At 36.5% G+C, this 20,823-nt stretch overlaps 2 protein-coding genes across 11 annotated transcripts; both read left to right on the plus strand.

Annotated features, from left to right (window-relative positions):
- The first annotated feature begins 349 nt into the window (after positions 1 to 349).
- Positions 350 to 10,780, plus strand: LOC146382530 (receptor-interacting serine/threonine-protein kinase 3-like). 5 transcript variants are annotated; one of them, XM_084933241.1, is made up of 16 exons: positions 381 to 444; positions 3,415 to 3,484; positions 4,021 to 4,184; positions 4,292 to 6,080; positions 6,176 to 6,494; positions 6,575 to 6,723; positions 6,822 to 6,871; positions 7,117 to 7,272; positions 7,415 to 7,497; positions 7,608 to 7,674; positions 7,769 to 7,815; positions 8,119 to 8,185; positions 8,376 to 8,416; positions 8,776 to 8,821; positions 8,911 to 9,153; positions 9,235 to 10,780. In XM_084933241.1, the coding sequence occupies exons 4-16, from the start codon at positions 5,926 to 5,928 to the stop codon at positions 9,240 to 9,242; spliced, it is 1,431 nt and encodes a 476-aa protein (XP_084789367.1). In that variant the 5' UTR covers positions 381 to 444; positions 3,415 to 3,484; positions 4,021 to 4,184; positions 4,292 to 5,925; the 3' UTR covers positions 9,243 to 10,780. The 5 variants fall into 5 exon arrangements, with proteins under 5 accessions (XP_084789368.1, XP_084789367.1, XP_084789366.1 ...); XM_084933240.1 differs by lacking the exon at positions 381 to 444 and adding an exon at positions 451 to 3,318; XM_084933242.1 differs by lacking the exons at positions 3,415 to 3,484; positions 4,021 to 4,184 and having other exon boundaries at positions 350 to 444; positions 5,901 to 6,080.
- A 525-nt stretch (positions 10,781 to 11,305) lies between these two features.
- Positions 11,306 to 20,639, plus strand: LOC146382531 (receptor-interacting serine/threonine-protein kinase 3-like). Of its 6 annotated transcripts, none has more exons than XM_084933234.1 (14): positions 11,306 to 11,442; positions 12,043 to 12,222; positions 12,317 to 12,635; positions 12,717 to 12,865; positions 12,964 to 13,013; positions 13,261 to 13,416; positions 13,556 to 13,638; positions 13,748 to 13,826; positions 13,918 to 13,964; positions 14,261 to 14,327; positions 14,452 to 14,483; positions 14,808 to 14,856; positions 14,946 to 15,191; positions 19,817 to 20,639. In XM_084933234.1, exons 2-14 carry the CDS (start codon positions 12,068 to 12,070, stop codon positions 19,822 to 19,824), a joined length of 1,440 nt encoding a protein of 479 aa, XP_084789360.1. In that variant the 5' UTR covers positions 11,306 to 11,442; positions 12,043 to 12,067; the 3' UTR covers positions 19,825 to 20,639. The 6 variants fall into 6 exon arrangements, with proteins under 6 accessions (XP_084789360.1, XP_084789359.1, XP_084789364.1 ...); XM_084933233.1 differs by lacking the exon at positions 19,817 to 20,639 and adding an exon at positions 15,280 to 16,548 and having other exon boundaries at positions 11,307 to 11,442; XM_084933235.1 differs by lacking the exon at positions 19,817 to 20,639 and adding an exon at positions 15,280 to 16,548 and having other exon boundaries at positions 11,308 to 11,442; positions 14,949 to 15,191.
- Positions 20,640 to 20,823: the final 184 nt, after the last annotated feature.

Here is a 20,823-nt window from a genome sequence, read left to right on the forward strand (position 1 = left end):
TTGCAGGAAACTGAGGTATGCAACAATTAAAATAGGAACCGAAAGCTTAAGCAGTTCCCGTTTGGATTCAATGCCAGAAAAGGAAAGTTTGTAATGATGAAAACTTTAATACTCTAATACTTATTACTTAAACACTTTTTATAGCGGTGGTTTGAAGCCAGGTCATGATTTCTTTACGTGTAAAGACGTGCATGCGTTTTTGTTTTGTTTTTGGCGAAAGAAAGCATTTTTTCAGCAAAGTATTGTCTCTCAAAAAAGTTATAAGCAACTGTTCATACCAGTAATATTGTCAATACTCGCTCATTACGTTTCGTGTAAGCCCCGCCCCTTCACTACAGTTCGGGGCGTGCCAGGATATGAAAATGAAAGTCGGAACGTCTGTTGTTTTTTTCATTTTTACCAGGGCTTTGGCTTTTCTTAGATCTGCATGTGGAACAGCTTGAGGTGAGTAGCAGCCAGCGTTTTACTTTTCATCCTCTTTCCTTACAGATGCTTTAACTCCAAATCAAACGACAGCTCCAGTTTGCAATGAAAAGTTTTTCAGAACATTTTTTTTAACTTGTTCACAACAGGAAGAGCATTTCTCGTTGCCCATTAATATTGGTGTCATTTCATTCCAAGCATTTTTTTTTTCAAACGTACGTTTGAAAAAAAAAGTACGTTTGGAAAAAAAATGGGCATTTTGGAAAACGAGTGCCTACAGTTTAAAAGTTGGAACAAGTTTTAGTTGCGTTTGTTTTTGTGGTCAGAATTTGCTAACATGATTTCACTGTCGTCATATGCGGAATAGACACACTAATTATCAACGATGTAAATGGGTACTGTAAAAGATAGTGAATTAAAACAATTTGTGGAGGGGACAGCGGTCTGTCAGAGAAGTAGGAAGAGGAACACACAGAAGAGTGCCGAGGGTAGAAGCAGCCCCCCCCTTCTTCTTCCTAGTGCCTAGTGATTATGACCGTTATTGTCTGTAGAGTACATCTTTTTTTGTACTCACAGTCTATTTACATACTTTAGTTTTGTGCTTTTCTGTGTAATTGTTATTTTCTTTTACATTTATAGTGTGCTTTAAATGCTACAGTAGACATTTAAAGTAAGTGACAAGATGCAGAAAACTTGAAGAGATGAGGATTATACTTCTAGATACCTCTGTATCTTGATAAAATATTTAAACATTGTTACCAATTTGATTTACACAATTAACAAATTTAATTTAGTCTTTTTTGAGTATTTACGAAAAGAAAAGTCATTTTGACAAATGAATGAAAGGTTTGGAAGAACTGAGTGTACACTGTTAGCCTTTGCAGTAATTTCCATAGCGTAGTACTGCAAAATCAACAGTAAAAAACTCTAAAGGATGTTAGCGGTTTAGTACTGTAATTTGCATGTCATTGTGAGAAAATTCCATGAGATTACATTATTTTTATGGTACTCACTGTACTCATGGAAACAGCTGTAAAATACAGCAAATGTAACAATTGGTGATGTTACTGAGATTATACTATTACACCATCTGGATTTCTGTTCTTTTCTACTGTAGATCTAAGAGTAATTACTTAAAACCTCATTTAGAGTGTATAAAATGCAATTCATTGTGAGAGTATATAAACTACAATATACAGCATTATTTTTAACTTAAGGAGTAAGATGCAGCTACACTAAAATGGAATTTCTTGAATTGAACCTCATATTATAAAAAATGTATTTGTTTGAATAAAATGTATTTGTTTATTCAAACAATGTGAACAATTACATTCCACTTGTATCAAACTATGAAACAAACTATGAATCTGTCAAAGATTCTTGTGTAATGTCTTTTACCTTTTGAACAGAGTAAGTGGGGTAAATCATGATACATGATAATGTTTGTTCATGTTTAGCGCGTTGGGTTGTGTTTTTAAAGCGATTGTTACGTTTTTAAAGCGTTTTTATGCGACAGGTGTGTGTAGCACTTGTTACACATCTCAATGGGAGAGTGATAGTCAACACCACACCTTCACCTGACGTACAACGTGACGTATTAGAAGTAGTCAGAGGTAATTGGATGGAGTTCAGTCAGGTTAAATGCACCGTTGATTGGATTATAACTGAAGATTGTATGCTATTTGTGACAACTCTGCTAGACTCCAAATTTCTCGTCCATGCGGGAGTATCGCAAAAGTAAATGAAACATCTAAACTTAACACTTTTCCCCTAAAACGGACTGACATGGAACACATTAAAGTTGGATTGACACCAGCTAATCAGTCTGAAGGTAAGTGTTTTTTTCACTTATTCGAGAGAAGTCAGAAATGCGTTCTTATTACTGTTTGTTTTGACTTTTAAGCTACCCTGCCAGGTTATTTTCATTCAAGTGCTAAAACAAAATGTCAATAGTTATGACTGTGAAGACTCAAAAGACTAGTTAGTTAATAGTTGCCGATGGATTTATGAGACTTGATAAAAACTTGGACGTTTGCAACAGGTGAATCGGTGAACTACCGAGGTTGCACCCAAATGCTTAAAGCTGTTAGCTGGTCGGTGTTTTCAGGTGTGCTTGTACTACCTGTACGGTGCGGGGTGCTGACTTAGTCAGGCTAAACCCGTTTAAGCGTCAAGATCAAATGTCTTTTCATTTTTGTGCACTGCTCACTTGTCTTTACTGTGCTTTTTGTCGGCACACATTTTCTGTTTATTCATCAAATCTAGAGTTGAACATGTTAATCGAGATAATACAACACATAGACTTCGTCAAACAAAGAGAACCAGGAATGAGGAAGACTGCAGTCCCAACAGTAATGCAACCTCACCTAAAAAAGTTAGATGCCTTGTGGATAGCTATGGCTGTATTCATTGGCAGCCAGTTGAACTTCCTGAGGGAGAAACGCCAGCTTTTTAGAGGAAAAGAAACACATCCTGTTAACAATTTTTAATTCACAAGGACCTGGAGCTTTGGAGAGACCTGATGTGGATGACTTCATGTGCCTCACATATATTTCTCAGCGGCAGCTTATTAACAGTTGTCCCTCACTTTCAGTAGCTGAAATTCAGGAGCAGTGGCCATTCTTGTTTACTCAGAAAGGTATTTCGAATCACTTTCACAAACTCACAGGTATTGATATCAGTGAGCGCTTAAGTCAGGCCCTCATAACCAAAGGCAGAAGGATTGTTAACTATTTCTCCAGCCAGAAACTCAGATTGAACCTTGGTATAAGGACACTCATCCAGCAGATAGAAAGTGAGGAAGTTTTGACCAACAACAAGGTTGGCACAGCAGCCATACTTCTCATGATGAAGTATTAAAAGGAAAATGAAGACTCCCTCTTTGTCTTAGCAGATGTAAGCTTCTTTCATACAGCTCTAGGTTTAATGCTGTTGCTTGCTGTCCTGTTTTTTTTTCCGTTACATAAAATGTCTTGGTCCTTTATCTGGCAGGAAACATCTGCCAGTATGTCCCTTGTAGCAGAGAGCAACCTGCCAGGCACTCCAAGGCTGATTATGCTTGGTAAGAAGTCATTTATGAAATAGAGCTGATTAGACCATATTACAATTTCTGTTTGGCACAGGAGCTTTTCGTGGACACAGGTATCCAGTCTCTGTTTATTTAGCTCACATTTATGTAATCTCCTTTATAAACCAAGGTTGTTGGACATGTGTCTCAGTGAATCCAGCAAAATAACAATATCAAATTTCACATTACATATTACTGATCAACATGGTAGTGTAGCTACACTAACAGCAGAAATACTGAAGTCAATACTGTAAAGTTTAACAGCAGCACAAACTATAAACTCCAAAATAACCATACAGTTGATGGAACTCTGGTAATTTAATTCGGCTGACTCTTTGTTAGGTGTGTTTAATGTGCAGAATAATTTCCAGTTATGTACAATTATAATATATTAACACGGACTACATAAGGCCATTAATAATTAACAGTATGTAGCTATTTGCTTTATGATTATCTAGACAGTGTGAAGAAGTGAAGTATTGAAATTATTTTGTGTTGCATAATGACAATGTTGCCCCTATACATTTAAGGACAAAGTTTAATGGCCTCCACCTGCTGGATGGTGAGTGCAGAGGGGCGTGTAATTGTTGAGCTGGACAAAGAGAACACCTTTGCTGATGCGATGTCAGTCTTCTTTGGTTCATTCTGTGTATTGCACCTGGAATACCAGGAGTCAGCGTGAACTAATTCAGAGGTATATTTGAACAGTTAGCTAATAGTGATAGATGATGAATAAATTATCCCTAGTTAATTTCTTGTATAATTTAAGTGAACAATGTGTTGCTACCTGTGTCTCCACAGACGATCCATGGCCCATGCTTTCTGGAAATCTACACGAGGCGAACAACAATGAAGACAAGCTCTTTCGTCATCTTGCAACAGTTTTGATTTTTTCCCCTTCTTTTACCCATTTGTTAAAATTTATTTCAGCTACTTACACTTTTATTGTCACACGTATTGGCTCACCCTACAAATCAATGACCTCAGTCCACAAAGCAAGGTCAGGGTTCAGTGCAGGTCAGTCAAGTTCCTTCACATCACACATGCTCATCCATGTCCTTGTGGACCCTGCTTTGTACATTGATTTGGTGGTGTGAGCCAGTATTTTGGACAAAGTGTATATAGAGGCAGAAGTGTGGGGCTTGATGTTCTATTCATTACAATTCAGTTTATTTGTATGGTGGCAACAAAATGAATGCCAAGGCACTTCACACTGTAGGTTTAAGACCCTACAAAATATAACTAAGAAAACCCAACACTTGAGCATATGTTGTCTGTTATGATATGGATATGACATAATATCGTTATTGTTTGTACAACCATCTAAGAAAATACATGGGTTAGATGGTTTAGTAAAAACAAGTGCTTCCTCAATCAAAATATATTTTCAGTTCTTTTCAGTTTTTGATTTTGGAAATGTGTATTTCTGCAGAGGAAAATCAGACCTGAAATAAAAAGTGGTGTAAAGCACATGAATTATATTTTGTGCGTGTGTGTGTGTATGACACAAATATATTAATTGGCAGCCAGTTGAACTTCCTGAGGGGGAAATGCGCCAGCTTCATCTATCTATCTATCTATCTATCTATCTATCTATCTATCTATCTATCTATCTATCTATCTATCTATCTATCTATCTATCTATCTATCTATCTATCTATCTATCTATCTATCTATCTATCTATCATGCATTTTTTATTTTTTTAAACAGTCTCTTACATTATGTTACTGTTTCCTGAAATTACGGTAAATTACAACCTGTTAAACAGTAAATGACCGCCTGTAGGAACACGGTATCCTCTACATGTATATTTTTGGTACTGATGTGGTGATGCGTGATAACGGTAAGTTACTGGTAAATATATTGCAGTTTATTACCTTGCAGCGTGCTTACAGTGACATACCGTGAATAAACGGTAGTATACCAATTTCTTATCACAGTATGATGTTACTTTGTTGACATAATTTACGACATAACGACATAACGGTATCTCACTGGCATCACTGTCGCCAGTGGGATACCGTAAAAAAGGCTACAGTGCGTTACCATAATTTGTCCAAGAATATTATACCACAACAGCAAAAAACGGTATCATCCTGCAGAACGGTAACCTACCATAACACGGCATCATTGTATGACGCTGGCAACAGTGACGCCAGTATGTTGCCTTAAAGTGGAGATGAAAAGTCTAACAGTGTAGTCTAGTTTTTTTTCTTTCTAGCTTCTGCAAATTCAGAATACAGAATTTCAAAAATGTTGTGAGAAGTGCACCAGTATTATTAGAAAGTGGTAAATGTGTGTCAGTGTCTTGCTTCCAGCTGCTTTCATGTTAGTGCAACAACAAAGACTTCTAAGGTGTTGTAAAAATACTCATAAAAGCTTCTCTGTGTCATTTTATTATGTTTTAAGGTTTTGTACCTGAGTTCAGTAGGTGATGGAACTGCAGAGACCTGACATTGAATCAGTTGGAAACGAAAGCTTGGAGAACTGGCAGTTAATTGACTCTGGTGGATTTGGTCAAGTCTTCAAGGCTAGACACAAGAAGTGGAGGTGTGACGTGGCCATTAAGCTACTTCAACATGCTGCTGGGTAAAATCAGAACAGAACTATTTCTTAATTTTTATACTTCCAAGTACATGAAATAGTCCTTTCCTAAAGCTTTTACATTTTCCTTCCAACACTAGGGACACAGAACTGTATAAGGAGGCAAATCATATGGCCAAAGTCTCCTTACACAGTTCTGTGCTGAGGCTTTATGGAATATATAGGGGATGTCCACCAAATGGAGGGCAGAACATTCAGTTGGGAATTGTTATGGAGCTCATGGATAGAGGATCTGTTCAGACCCTGCTGGAGACTTTGTCAGGTCCCCCACCATGGCCTCTGGCCTTCCGCTTGGCCTATGAAATCGCTCAAGGAATGAACTTCCTCCATGAGAAGAACATTTTGCACCATGACCTAAAGCCAAGCAATGTACTGCTGGATGATGACCTTCATGCCAAGGTAAAGTGCTATCCACTCAACTCATTAGTTTATACTGATGTAATTGTGTTATTTTATTTTTTTCCTTGATTATTTTGCAGCTGGCAGATTTTGGTCTGTCCAGGGTTTCCACCAGTGTTCTGATGAGCTCTGAAGAAATGTCCACAGTGAAAGGAGGCACATGTCAGTACATGCCTCCAGAGTCTTTTCATTCATCATATAAGCCTGTTCGTAAATTCGACATATACAGGTAAACATTAAAAGAATAGTTGTGGGGATTTATGTATGATTATAGATTTTACCTTAAACACATTGTGTTAATTCCTTCTCTTTCTTTATCTTGTAAAGCTATGGTATTCTTCTGTGGTGTATTATTTGCGGAAAAAAGCCTTTTCCAGGTACAATGAATGGATTTCAGTTACTTATCATTTTCCATATATTTGTCTTTGTTTGTATGTTTGTTTTTCCTCATAAGTTTCCAGTTTATTGGTCAAACAATTTTTGCCCTTTTTTTTTAAATTAAATTTTAATTTAGATTTCATGTTTTACAGCTAATATAAATATTATCAAGAAACTTCCAAAAATACACTGTCTCATTTGTGCTCATGTTTTTTAATGAAAGTCTTTATTGTATTTCACACAGATGCTACTCTAGCTCTTTTGGCACTGAAGATCCCAATGGGGGACAGACCTCCCTGTAGAGAAATAGACCAGAAAAAGGCAGAAGGGCTGAGAGAGCTGGTTGGCCTCATGAAGAGGTGCTGGGATGGAGATCCATCCCAGAGGCCAGACTTTGGAGGTATGTGTTAACTACCTGTATTAAACACTCTGTATTAAACAGCCCATTTTTTTTTATATGTGCATGAAATCACTGATAATTAATGAACTCTCTACTTTTCATACATTATGCCTTTTAAACATGGACCATGGTTTTGTTTCAGAGTGTGATGAAATCACTAAGGATGTGTTCTCAAAGCACAGGGCGGGGATTCACCATGCAGTCGGACAAGTCATGAAAAAATTGGTGCAACTCAATTTATCATTTCAGAAAATGAACTAATAAAGTAGTCAACAATTTCAATTTTAGAGGGAGCACTTTTATCAGACTTCTTTGGGTACTGTTTACTTTCCTAGGATTCACAACATGGTAATCAATATCCTGACACATGTGGTCCACCCGATGTTAATCATGAGATGCCAGGTAGATTCTTCAGTACGGTTTGTCACTTTATTCTCAGACTTATTCCTTTCTTAATAACAGTAAACATCATACAGATATTTCTCTTTTTTTTCAGGACAGTCAGAGTCAAATGATATTGTTGATGCAAGAACTGAAATGCAGGTATTTAATATGCACTCACAAATTTACCTCTCACAAACTGAAAAGAAATGTTATCAAGTCTTTCTCAAGTGTTTCCTGATCGTTTTAATTACATGTTGCATCATTAAACAGAATGAATGATCTTATTAGTTGATTTTCACATTATGCCACATGTCACCTGGACACAAAGATTCACAATCACAATGTACTGTAAAAATAGATATTAGTGTACAGTTGTGTTTAAAGAGTATAGCATAATAATAGCAAGTCATGGTGAAGACTTTTATCAGACTTCTTTGCGTTCTGTTTATCTCTCTGGTCTAGAATATGCAACTTGGTCATCAACATTCCAACATGTCACGTCCATCTGGTTTCACTGCTGAGATGCCAGGTTTGTCACTTATGTTTATTCTAGGGTTTAACGCAGATTAGGGTTAGGGTTAATCTGCGTTATTGCGTTAATGCGTTAACGTGGATAAATCCCTTTTTAACGCGTTAACGCTGACAGCCCTAGTTTATTCTCATACACATTTCTTTCTTATTAACAAGAAACATCAGACATATGTATTTTTCTTTTTCAGGACCGCCAGCATCAAATGATACTGTGGACATCCCATTGCAGGTATTTTTTATTTGGACTTTGTCCTTTGCCTCTCAGTTCTCAGGGTGACTTCATTTAATCAAGTCTCATTTTGATCAGAAGATACTTGAGAACAACAAAACCAACTTAAACATTTGTACGTAAATATTGTTATGTATAAATACATGTAATAAATTTTGTGCTAAAGAGGATGGATGTTTCCAATTTTTACCTCCCTCAGAAACAAAGTAGGCAAACCAAAAGCTGTGTTAAATTAAAAAGATAAAACATAAAAAAATCATCCTAAACAATCAAAAGGATTCACAGTCAAATCCGATGTTTGTGTAGTTATATAGTTAAAGAGTAGAGACCAAATATATTTTCTTTTCTTTTTCCAACAGAATAATGTGAGCAGTTCTGCTAGAAATCTGACTGAAAATGAAAAAGGTGTGTATTATATATTATTTCACAGTCAAATTCACAATTTTATAATGATATTTAAATACACGCTGTTATTCTTCTTCATTTACAATCAGCAAAGTTTGTTGATAAAAACAGGAAAACGTTAATCCAAGAAGTTTCTGAAGTGCTGGCGATAGCAGACGAGCTTGGAGACCTGGTCCATCCTGAAGCCTATTCAAAGATTCGAGCTACACCGGCAAGTCAAGATAAAATGAGGGAGCTCTTTGATGGAACACTGCGTTCAGGAGGGTGGAGGGTCAAAGCAGCCTTCTTTGATGCCCTTAAAAAACATCATCCAAAACTAGTGGAGAGGCTTGGTATGATTTGCTCTTATTAAAAAGGTCAAATATGGTTTAACATGTATAACAAGTTAATAGTTTCTCCTTTATTTTCTGTAGGTGGCTAGTTCAAAGGAAGAGAAAGAGGAAAAAAGGAAGAAAAAGAAGAGACAGTGGTGTCAATCCTATAATCATCCCATTTATTAGGGATGAGTTGGACAGCCTTATCAGGATCCTTTGTACAGATTTGTATACAAAGTGAATGACACCGGTTTCCTAGACAGACTCTCTTCGTTGTCCTGTTACTAAGAATCTTCACTCTAAAAGAAAGAGGGATGTGAGAGACAAATAAAAATCCAGCAAGCAAGAACACGCCACACCTATTAACACCAGCTGAAACAGCAAGCCATCATGGGATATGAGTGAATACTCCTCAGTTTACTTAAAGAAAGGGGTTTGCTTAATGCGTGACACAGATCATTGTCCTATTGTGCTTTGCAAGCACTAGTTCTTTGTGCTTTCAAAGGATTGTGTTGGACGTTAATAGTCTGCATTAAAAAAACATTTTAATTGGGCTTTTTAATATTTTACTGTTAAACCTTCTTACAAGGACCTGTATTTTATCAACATGTTTAGACATAAAAACTAAAATTGATATGTATTTGCCTACTCAGTGGAATTGCTTATTTTGTACTCTATACACAGATGTTCTGCTGATTTTACTTTAAATGATCATCTGTCTCTCTGTTAATGATAATAAACTCGTGCTACCCATCAACCTCCTAGTAGATGTACATGTTCCAGGTCTGATTCACACGATTTTGGAAAATTTGACCTCTGACCTTGACATCACATTCAAAGTTAATTAGATTTGAACTTTTGGTTGGTGAAATTATAGTATGAATTTCAAAATTCAAAAAGATTCTCAGAAAACTTGACCTCTGACCTTGACATCGAGGTCACTGAAATTAGAACTCTTCCAAGATTTTTAGTAGCTGCAACTATAGTTTGAATTTCAAAATATTATGCCACCTCATTCTTGAGTTATTGCATTCAGAAACCTTGGGTCACCACGCCATCCGCCAGGGGAGTTATGACAATACCCCATCACAGTAGTGTGTGAGGGTGCAGCTCAAGCGTGAAGGAGTCTTTGCATCAACTATATGAACATTTCTGACTCACACTGGAATAAATTGGCCGTGGATAAATCAATGAAATGTTTAAAACCAGTTGCATGGATCATAGTGTTAAAAGGGCAAAAGGGCTCTGCGTCAACCAGCAGAGCACTGAAAATCCCTTATTAGTCATTAAATCTTTGGAGCAGCATATGATTTATGTGACAGTGCAATGATCTTGTTTTTACTAGAAACAAACAAGCTGTGAAGAAGTTGTAAACTTGACTCTCTTAGTCAAAAGCATAAAACTCCAAAGTAAAGTCCTGAAGTAAAACGGTTTTTTTATTAGATGGAAATGATCGCCCAGCTGGAAAATGTTGAAAATTCGAGTAACTAATGGAAATTTTCAAATTAATGGCTCCAGTAGGATAGACATGCAATTACTGGCACTTGTATCCACTTTTGAAAGATTGTTTCATTTCTCTGACCCACTACAGTGCTTCACGTTGTTACACCAAAACTACCAAAAATAAATGTATCCATATAAGTGACTGCCTATGACTGTTTTTCAATTTTTCTTTTCTTTTTTCTTTATTATTAAGTCATTGACCGCCCTACAGATCATCATCTATACCCAGGGGATGCTATACCCTGTATTTACGGACTTCCAAAGATCAACAAAGATCCCACTCAGACCCACTGTTAGCAGCATAATCTCAGCTACCTACAACATTTCTAAACACCTTGCCACCATCCACCCTTGTGGGGAACACCCCCCCCCCCCCCCCCCCACCCCATCACATCAAAAACTCCACCGACTTCACCAACAAGGTCCAGAAACCTACAGCAGCAAACTTTGATACTCTAATTAAACATTTTTATAACGGTGGTTTGAAGCCTTAAAGGTCATGATTTCTTTACGTGTAAAGACGTGCATGCGTTTTTGTTTTGTTTTTGGCGAAAGGAAGCATTTTTTCAGCAAAATATTGTCTCTCAAAAAAGTTATAACCAACTGTTCATACCAGTAATACTGTCAATACTCGCTCATTACGTTTAGTGTAAGCCCCGCCCCTTCACTACAGTTCGAGGGCGTGTCAGGATATGAAAATGAAAGTCGGAACGTCTGTTGTTTTTTTTGTTTTTGTTTTTTTGTTTTTTTTACCACGGCTTTGGTTTGAACTAACTCTTAGATCTGCATGTGGAACAGCTTCAGGTGAGTAGCAGCCAGCGTTTTACTTTTTTATCCTCTTTCCTTACAGACGCTCCAAATCAAACGACAGCTCCAGTTTGCAAAACAATACGCTACGAAAGGTCCCTCAGAACTTTTCTTTCTTTATTACTTGTTCACAACAGGAAGACCATTTCTCGTTGCTCATTAATATTTTTTGTCATTTCCTTCCAAGCATTTTTTCAAACGTGTTAGGACATTTGGACACAGTATTATCAACGATGTAAATGGGTACTGTAAAACATGAAGCGGAATGGAATTAAAACAATTTGTGGAGGGGACAGCGGTCTGTCAGTGAAGTAGGAAGAAGAAGACACAGAAGAGTGGTGAGGGTAGAGCCTTACTGGCTTTATAGGAGTTTAGTCTCCTTTTTTTCTTTCTAGCTTTGGGAAATTCAGAATCCAGAATTTCAAAAATGTTGTGAGAAGTGCACCAGTATTGTTAAAAAGTGGAAAATGTGTATCAATGTGTTGCTTCCAGTTGCTTTCATGTTAGTGCAACAACAAAGACTTCTAAGGTGTTGTAAAAAATACTTACAAAAGCTGGGTTTATTCTCCTCTCTGTGTCATTTTATTATGTTTTAAGGTTTTGTACCTGAGTTCAGCAGGTGATGGAACTGCAGAGACCTAAATGTGAATCAGTTGAAAATGAAAACTTGGAGAACTGGCAGTTAATTGGCTTTGTTGGATTTGGTCAAGTCTTCAAGGCTAGACACAAGAAGTGGAGGTGTGACGTGGCCATTAAGCTACCTCGACATGCTGCTGGGTAAAATTAGAACAGAACAATTTTTTCTTTCTATACTTCCAAGTACATGAAATAGTCCTTTCCTAAAGCTTTTACATTTTCCTTCCAACACTAGGGACATAGAACTGTGTGAGGAGGCAAATCATATGGCCAAAGTCTCCTTACACAGTTCTGTGCTGAGGCTTTATGGAATATATAGGGGATGTCCACCAAATGGAGGGCAGGACATTCAGTTGGGAATTGTTATGGAGCTCATGGATAGAGGATCTGTTCAGACCCTGCTGGAGACTTTGTCAGGTCCACCACCATGGCCTCTGGCCTTCCGCTTGGCCTATGAAATCGCTCAAGGAATGAACTTCCTCCATGAGAAGAACATTTTGCACCATGACCTAAAGCCAAGCAATGTACTGCTGGATGATGACCTTCATGCCAAGGTAAAGTGCTATCCACTCAACTCATTAGTTTATACTGATGTAATTGTGTTATTTTATTTTTTTTCCTTGATTATTTTGCAGCTGGCAGATTTTGGTCTGTCCAGGGTTTCCACCAGTGTTCTGATGAGCTCTGAAGAAATGTCCACAGTGAAAGGAGGCACATGTCAGTACATGCCTCCAGAGTCTTTTCATTCAGCCTATGAGCCTGTTCGTAAATTTGACATATACAGGTAAACATTAAAAGAATAGTTGTGGGGATTTATGTATGATTATAGATTTTACCTTAAACACATTGTGTTAATTCCTTCTCTTTCTTTATCTTGTAAAGCTATGGTATTCTTCTGTGGTGTATTATTTGCGGAAAAAAGCCTTTTCCAGGTACAATGAATGGATTTCAGTTACTTATCATTTTCCATAAATTTCTCTATGTTTGTATGTTTGTTTTTCCTCATAAGTTTCCAGTTTATTGGTCAAACAATTTTTGCCCTTTTTTTTTTTAAATTAAATTTTAATTTAGATTTCATGTTTTACAGCTAATATAAATATTATCAAGAAACTTCCAAAAATACACTGTCTCATTTGTGCTCATGTTTTTTAATGAAAGTCTTTATTGTATTTCACACAGATGCTACTCTAGCTCTTTTGGCACTGAAGATCCCAATGGGGGACAGACCTCCCTGTAAAGAAATAGACCAGACAAAGGCAGAAGGGCTGAGAGAGCTGGTTGGCCTCATGGAGAGGTGCTGGGATGGAGATCCATCCCAGAGGCCAGACTTTGGAGGTATGTGTTAACTACCTGTATTAAACACTCTGTATTAAACAGCCCATTTTTTATATGTGCACGGAATCACTGATAATTAATGAACTCTCTACTTTTCGTACATTATGCCTTTTAAACATGGACCATGGTTTTGTTTCAGAGTGTGATGAAATCACTAAGGATGTGTTCTCAAAGCACAGGGCGGGGATTCACCATGCAGTCGGACAAGTCATGAAAAAATTGGTGCAACTCAATTTATCATTTCAGAAATGAACTAATAAAGTAGTCAACAATTTCAATTTTAGAGGGAGCACTTTTATCAGACTTTTTTGGGTACTGTTTACTTTCCTAGGATTCACAACATGGTAATCAATATCCTGACACATGTGGTCCACCCGATGTTAATCATGAGATGCCAGGTAGATCCTTCAGTACGGTTTGTCACTTTATTCTCAGACTTATTATTACGTATTCCTTTCTTATTAACAATGAACATCATACAGATATTTCTCTTTTTTTCAGGACAGTCAGAGTCAAATGATAAAGTTGATGGAAGAACTGAAATGCAGGTATTTAATATGCACTCACAAATTTACCTCTCACAAAGTGAAAAGAAACGTTATCAAGTCTTTCTCAAGTGTTTCTTGATCATTTTAATTACACGTTGCATCATTAGACAGAATGAATGATCTTATTAGTTTATTTTCACATTATGCCACATGTCACTTGGACACAAGTAGGAAGGATTCACAATCACAATGAGTGTAAAAATAGATATTAGTGTAAAGTTTTAGTAAAGAGTATGGCCTTTATGGTGTATCCTTTTATCAGACTTCTTTGTGTTCTGTTAATTTCGCTTGTCTAGAATATGCAGCTTGGTCATCAACATTCCAACACATCGAGTCCATCTGGTTTTACTGCTGAGATGGCAGGTAGATGCTTCACTATGGCTTGTCACTTATGTTTATTGTCATACACATTTATTTCTTAACAACAAAAAACATCAGACAGATGTTTTGTATATCTATATATTATTTTCTTTTTCATGACCGCCAGCATCAAATGATACTGTGGACATCCCATTGCAGGTATTTTTTTGGACTTTGCCTCTCAGTTAACTGAAAACAAATAGTGTGACTTCATTTAATTAAGTCCTATTTTGATCAGAAGACACTTGAAAACAACAAAACCAACTTAAACATTTGTTATGTATGAATACATGTAGTAAATTTTGTGCTAAAGAGGATGGATGTTTCCAATTTCAGGCAAACCAACAGCTTTGTTAAATCAAAAAGATAAAAAACAAAAAATATCAGCATAAACAATCAAAAGGATTCAACATCAAATCAGATGTTTGTGTGCTGATATGGTTAAAAAGAAGAGACTACATAAATTTTAATTTCTTTTGGCAGGAGAATAATGTGAGCAGTTCTGCTAGAAATCTGACTGAAAATGAAAAAGGTGTGTATTATATATTATTTCACAGTCACGTTCACAATTTTTATTTCATGATTTCTAAATACATGCTTTCATTTTTCTTCATTTATAAGCAGCAGACTTTGTTGATAAAAACAAGGCAACGTTAATCCAAGAAGTTTCTGAAGTGCTGGCGATAGCAGAAGAGCTTGGAGACCTGGTCCATCCTGAAGCCTATTCAAAGATTCTAGCTACACTGACAAGTCGAGATAAAATGAGGGAGCTCTTTGAAGGAACACTGCGTTCAGGAGGGTGGAGGGTCAAAGCAGCCTTCTTTGATGCCCTTAAAAAACATCATCCAAAACTAGTGGAGAGGCTTGGTATGATTTGCTCTTATTAAACCAATTTCAATATGGTTTAATAAGCAAAGCAATTAATAGTTTTTATTTTCTCCTTTATTTTCTATAGGTGCCTAGTTCCAAAGCAGCTGTGGCATTCCTGCATTTTATGTACATAAGGTCAAAGACTTCCTTTTTTGCTTTAGTGTTTCTCTTTTATGAAAAGCTAATGGAAATTATATCTTTTTTAAGCATTGTTTGATGACGTTTTGTTGCACTGTATTTGATTTTAGAAACCATGACAGGGGGGAAAAGGGAAAAAAAAAGAAAAGAGCAGACAATCAGTGTCAGTCCTGTACTTATCTGGGACTCGTAAGCCTTTCGTGTCACATATTAATTATGCCACCAATGCTCGGCTGCGTTGCTATGACTATAGCCATGCATATTAGGTGGCACTTGATTGCAATAGACAACCAGTTGATCCAAGTTCAGTCCTGGTGATCCGAGTAGGTACTAATGAAAAATGGATTTCAACATCCTTATCAGAATCCTCCTGTAGATTTGTATACAAAGTGAATGACACCAATTTCCTAGAGGGACTCCTCCGGTCTTTCTCTCTGGACATCCAGTCACCATTGTTAACATACGTGATGTCCACCCACACCTTATCATTCTCACTCTCTGACTTTTCTGATTTAAGCTGATTTAAAACAAAGTTTAAGCTTAAATAGTACTAAAGGCCTCAGACATGATTTAGATATTAGTCTTATTTTGCACTCTATACACAGATGTTCTGCTGATGTGACTGTAAATGATCACCTCTCTCCCTGTTAATGATAATAAACTGGTGCTACCCCTCAACCTCCTAGTAGATGTAAATGGTAAATGGCCTGTATTTGTATAGCGCTTTTCCAGTCCCTAAGGACCCCAAAGCACTTTACACAACCAGTCATCCACCCATTCACACACTGGTGATGGCAAGCTACATTGTAGCCACAGCCACCCTGGGGCGCACTAACAGAGGCATGGATCATAGTGTCATTAAATCTTTGGAGCAGCATGTGATTTATGTGACAGTGCAATTATTTTGTTTTTCTTGAAACAAACAAGCTGTGAAGAAGTTATAAACTTGAGTCACTTAGTCAAAAGCATAAAACTCCAAAGTAAAGTCCTGAAGTAAAACAGTTGTTTTATTACATGGAAATAATCGGCCAGCTGAAAAATGTTGAAAATTCAATCAACTAGTGGGAATTTTTAAATTAATGGCTCCAGTAGGATAGACATGCAAATCCTGGCACTTATATCCACTTTTGAAAGATTGTTTCATTTCTCTGATCCACTACAGTGCTTCACGTTGTTACACCAAAACTACCAAAAATAAATGTATCCATATAAGTGACTGCCTATGACTGTTTTTCTGTCTTTCTTTTATTTTTTCTTTATTAGCAAGCGTATTTTTGCATTCATAAACTCTGTTTCGTAAGCCTGAAACTCCTTGCAGTACAGAACTGTTGGTCCAACATACAGTAAAATGTAAGATTGTAAGATAAATGATTGCTTAGAATAACTTTCATTGCCACTAAGTTAGAGCTCAGTTAGTGTCATGTCATTTTGAAAGGGAAGTGTAATTAGGGGCAATAAATTTCATGGTATTACTTGTGCTGGATAATTCTGATGTATTGTGACTTACGACTTAACCCATTTGCATAGACTGGGTTGCAATTTTTTTACTTTGCACATATTGTCGGTCACTGAAACATGTTTGAATAACCATTCCTTTGTTAAATCAAAGCTTAAGGCACTGGCTCAGAATGGGTATCCTTTTCATTTTTGCAGTTAATTGTAACAAAAAGTAATTAGCCATTAATGACACTCTGGATGCCCCTGTAGTTATCAGTGGGGTTCCAGTAAAAAAAAAAAAAAAAAAAAGATTTTAAAAAAATCTATAATTTCTAAATTTATAATATATATAATTCTTTTCAGGTAGAGACATCAGTAAGTTTAGAAATGAACACCACACAATGCCAAGTGTATTTCACCAGTGATAATTGCTGTGAATCATTGTATGTATGAGCAGTGAAATTAAGAAATTTACAGTGTTTTAAGAATGTAGCTTTCATTAAATCCACAAAAACAATAGATTCCACACTTTCTGACTGTATTTTGAACTGATGCATAATTAATATTATTACAAAAGGCCAGAAGTTGCCTATATGCATGCTCGATCATCCAGGTAAGGACATTTTTCATTTTAAGATCTAGCAACCCTGTGCCTCACTCAGAATCACACAATTCAGTCATGACAAATGTGTAGCCGGGATTGCCAGAGGTACAATCTTTGTGAGAACACTTTTGACAGACAACACATAGAAGCCATATGTCTTTGGGTCAGCTATTGGTGTATGGCGAAACACAAATCATTTTGCAACAAGCAAACACATTTATATTACCTTCAGTTTTTAATAAGCATTTATTTATTTAACTCACTAACATTGTGTGAGCTTTCAATACAAAAACACCCCACCACCACCAACATGAAAATTTACTCTGACTCACAAAACCTACAAAATACTTCCTCTATTTAAAGGCTTGTGTGTTTTCCACAAACTGACCATTGCAAAATGGGAAGCTTGCCAGGTTAAATGGTGAGCTGTTAACAGAATCCCACAGTGCTGTGCAATGTGCCAGACAATCCCGGTCTGCAAAAGCTTTGTTCTGTTTAATTTTCGTTTGAAAGAAATAAGTTCAGTTTCCTTTTTCTCCATTGTTTTTATTTCCTTTCTTTTTCCACATGGTGGCACTAACAGGCATACAGAATTAATTAACGGTGCTGTAAAGTTAGAGCGGACTATACCATTATGCTTCTTTTGTAAGGAGTGACAGTGGTATCGAGAGGCTTCTCTATTTTTTGGAAATTAAGGTTCATTCAGGCAGTTTAGTTATCACCTTAATTACTTAATTACTGCAGACAAAAACACATTTTCCTTCCAAGCTGCCAACCTCGCCCCGCCCCATCCTCCCTCTTGCTCAGTAAGTAAAGATGGGAAAGTGAAAGCTGGAAAGTCCATAGCTTGGCCACAGCTTTGGTTTGAACTTTCAAATCTGGAAGTGGAACATCTTGACAAAAAGGTGAGTAGCCGCAAGCATTTTAATACATTTTTCATTTACGTTTTTAAAACACAGGAACATGACAAAGAAAATGACGCATGATTGTCTACAACTTGAGGAAGTTTGGGTTGCATTTGTATTTGTGGTCTCAGAAGAGTGAGTATGAGTAATCTAAAAGATATTTAGAGACCGTGATCTCCGAAATCGGAACAGGTTTCAAACAGTTTGTGAACATGGAGGACCCTGCACAGACGTTCATGTTAAAATGCAGACAAGACAAGAATATATAACTTATGAATAATCTATGCAAAAGTTGTGAACATGGAGGAGTCGGCACAGATAAACACGAGAGCAACAGTCTGCCAGTGAAAGAGGAAGCGGTAGATGTAGCTTGCTCTGGTTCGTTCCCTGCTAAAAAACGCATAGAAGAAAATGACCAGGGATTTGCATCAGTTTGTTAGTGTACTGATAGTCTAGTTAGTTTGCTCATCTTTGATAATCTCTGTGCTTTTCTGTATATATGAAATGAATTTTCGTATTGTAACTTAGCCCTTACGGTTCCCTTTAATACATAATAACAGTTTTATCAGACGTCCTGCGTACTTTATACCTCTCTGTTCTGGGATTCACTACGCATTAGCAGTCAGTGTACTGTTTGTTTGTCACTTGTGTTTTATTTTGTATTCTTTGCTTAATGATCGTTGGATTAATATTTCTTCTTTGTTTTTCAGAAGCAGTTGATATTAGGTTCCAGATTTGCAATGCAGGTATTTGTTTTGCTTTTTGTCTTTTTCTTCTGAAAAGCTGACTTTATTTCATCAAGTCCCAACGTGATCAGAACAGACTTAAGATCACAAACAGCAACTTAAACACTTGTTGTATCATTACACATAGTAAATATCTTTTGATGAGGATGGTTGTTATTTGTTTATTTTTATATTGCTTGGACACAAGGTAAGCAATGAGACATTATAGCTTATTAGAATAAACAGCCAAATATTTGTGCATGTCTTTCTACTCTGTTTTAAAAACGTATCATGGTACTGCTGTAGTTATTGAGTATAAACTAAAAGTATGTTTTATTTCCCTTTGCCAGCAGAATTATATCAGCAGTTCTGCTACAAAAATGAATGAACATGAAAAAGGTGTGTATTATTTATTATTTCACAGTCACGTTCACAATTTTTATTCTATGATTTTTAAATACATACTTTCATTTTCTTCATTTACAAGCAGCAGAGTTTGTTGATATAAACAGGGCACAGTTAATCCAAGAAGTTTCTGAAGTGCTGGCAATAGCAGAAGAGCTTGGAGACCTGGTCCATCCTGAAGCCTATTCAAAGATTCTAGCTATACCGACAAGTCGAGATAAAATGAGGGAGCTCTTTGAAGGAACACTGCGTTCAGGAGGGGTGAAGGTCAAAGCAGCCTTCTTGATGCCCTTAAAAAACATCATCCAAAACTAGTGGAGAGGCTTGGTATGATTTGCTCTTATTAAACAAGTCAAATATGGTTTAACGTGTATAACAAGTTAATAGTTTCTCTTTTATTTTCTATAGGTGGCTAGTTCCAAAGCAGCTGTGGCATTCCTGCATCTTTTGGACAGAAGCATCAAAGGCCTTTCCTGCCCTTTTAAAACCAAACTTGTATCTTTTGTGAAAAATATGTACTGGTATTATATTTGATACATGAGTTTTTTTGAGTTTTTGAAACCTCATTAGTGTGATTTCCCCCCCTAAAGACCTAAATAGACTGCACCCAAAATTTCTAAAGATTAAACTACTAAAAAATGTCAGAATTAGCAAATATGATACAATTTAAAGTCAAATGTGCCAATTTCTTCTTATTGTTTTATAATTTGTCAATAAACAGTCCAGTTTTTTTAAAACCAGTATTCTCTGGGAGTTATTTCATGGTTCAGGCTTTGGATAGTTAATATAGAAATATCTTATATGTATATGTTTTGGTCCATATATCATTTATTGACATTTTGTTAAACCATACTAATTTAAGAACAACTCATGAATATGAGGCTTAATAAAAATCTCTGTGCAAAAGAAGTTTTGCTTCTTAGCTTTTCAACATTTCTGTTGCATTCATTATAAATTGGAGGGTTTGTTTGTTTCCTTTATCTGGTGGGAGAATGGGAGCAACTGCGAGATAATGAGAGACTTGCAGTAGATAGATAGATAGATAGAGAGAGAGAGAGAGAGAGAGAGAGAGACATTCTAAGAGGCTTTTCTAGTTCAATCCCTCTGTAACTGTCACAAGCAGTCAGTCAGTCAGTCACCTGTAGATGATGTTACTGAAAGCACTGTAGGTAGCAAAGTTCCTACTGTTTCTCAATGAATAGTCCAAACAGTTTAACGATTTAAGGTTAAAAAGCTCCCACAGCAGCCAGAACAGACATTTCAAAGATGTTGGTCTGGTAAATTCTATTAATTAAAACCTCATAATATAAGAAAGTATTTATAGAACTCTGTTGTTGTACTGCCATGATAAATAATAGTGCCATGGTATACAAGCCACTCCTAAATTTAAGTGTGACAAACTAATTAGACAGCAT

This window comes from Perissodus microlepis, chromosome 7, assembly GCF_051167445.1.
Source record: "Perissodus microlepis isolate ML-2025 ecotype Zambia chromosome 7, ASM5116744v1, whole genome shotgun sequence".
NCBI classification, from domain to species: Eukaryota; Metazoa; Chordata; class Actinopteri; order Cichliformes; family Cichlidae; genus Perissodus; species Perissodus microlepis.

What these genes read in the sequence shown, in the direction of transcription:
- LOC146382530 (XM_084933242.1), top strand. Translation starts at nt 5,926, where the DNA reads ATGGAACTGCAGAGACCTGACATTGAATCAGTTGGAAACGAAAGCTTG. An exon ending in CGGAAAAAAGCCTTTTCCAG is followed by an intron (nt 6,872 to 7,116) that starts GTACAATGAATG and finishes TATTTCACACAG; the next exon opens with ATGCTACTCTAGCTCTTTTG. An exon ending in ATGCAAGAACTGAAATGCAG is followed by an intron (nt 7,816 to 8,118) that starts GTATTTAATATG and finishes TCTCTGGTCTAG; the next exon opens with AATATGCAACTTGGTCATCA.
- LOC146382531 (XM_084933234.1), top strand. Translation starts at nt 12,068, where the DNA reads ATGGAACTGCAGAGACCTAAATGTGAATCAGTTGAAAATGAAAACTTG. An exon ending in CCAGAGGCCAGACTTTGGAG is followed by an intron (nt 13,417 to 13,555) that starts GTATGTGTTAAC and finishes GTTTTGTTTCAG; the next exon opens with AGTGTGATGAAATCACTAAG. An exon ending in TCTGACTGAAAATGAAAAAG is followed by an intron (nt 14,857 to 14,945) that starts GTGTGTATTATA and finishes TTCATTTATAAG; the next exon opens with CAGCAGACTTTGTTGATAAA.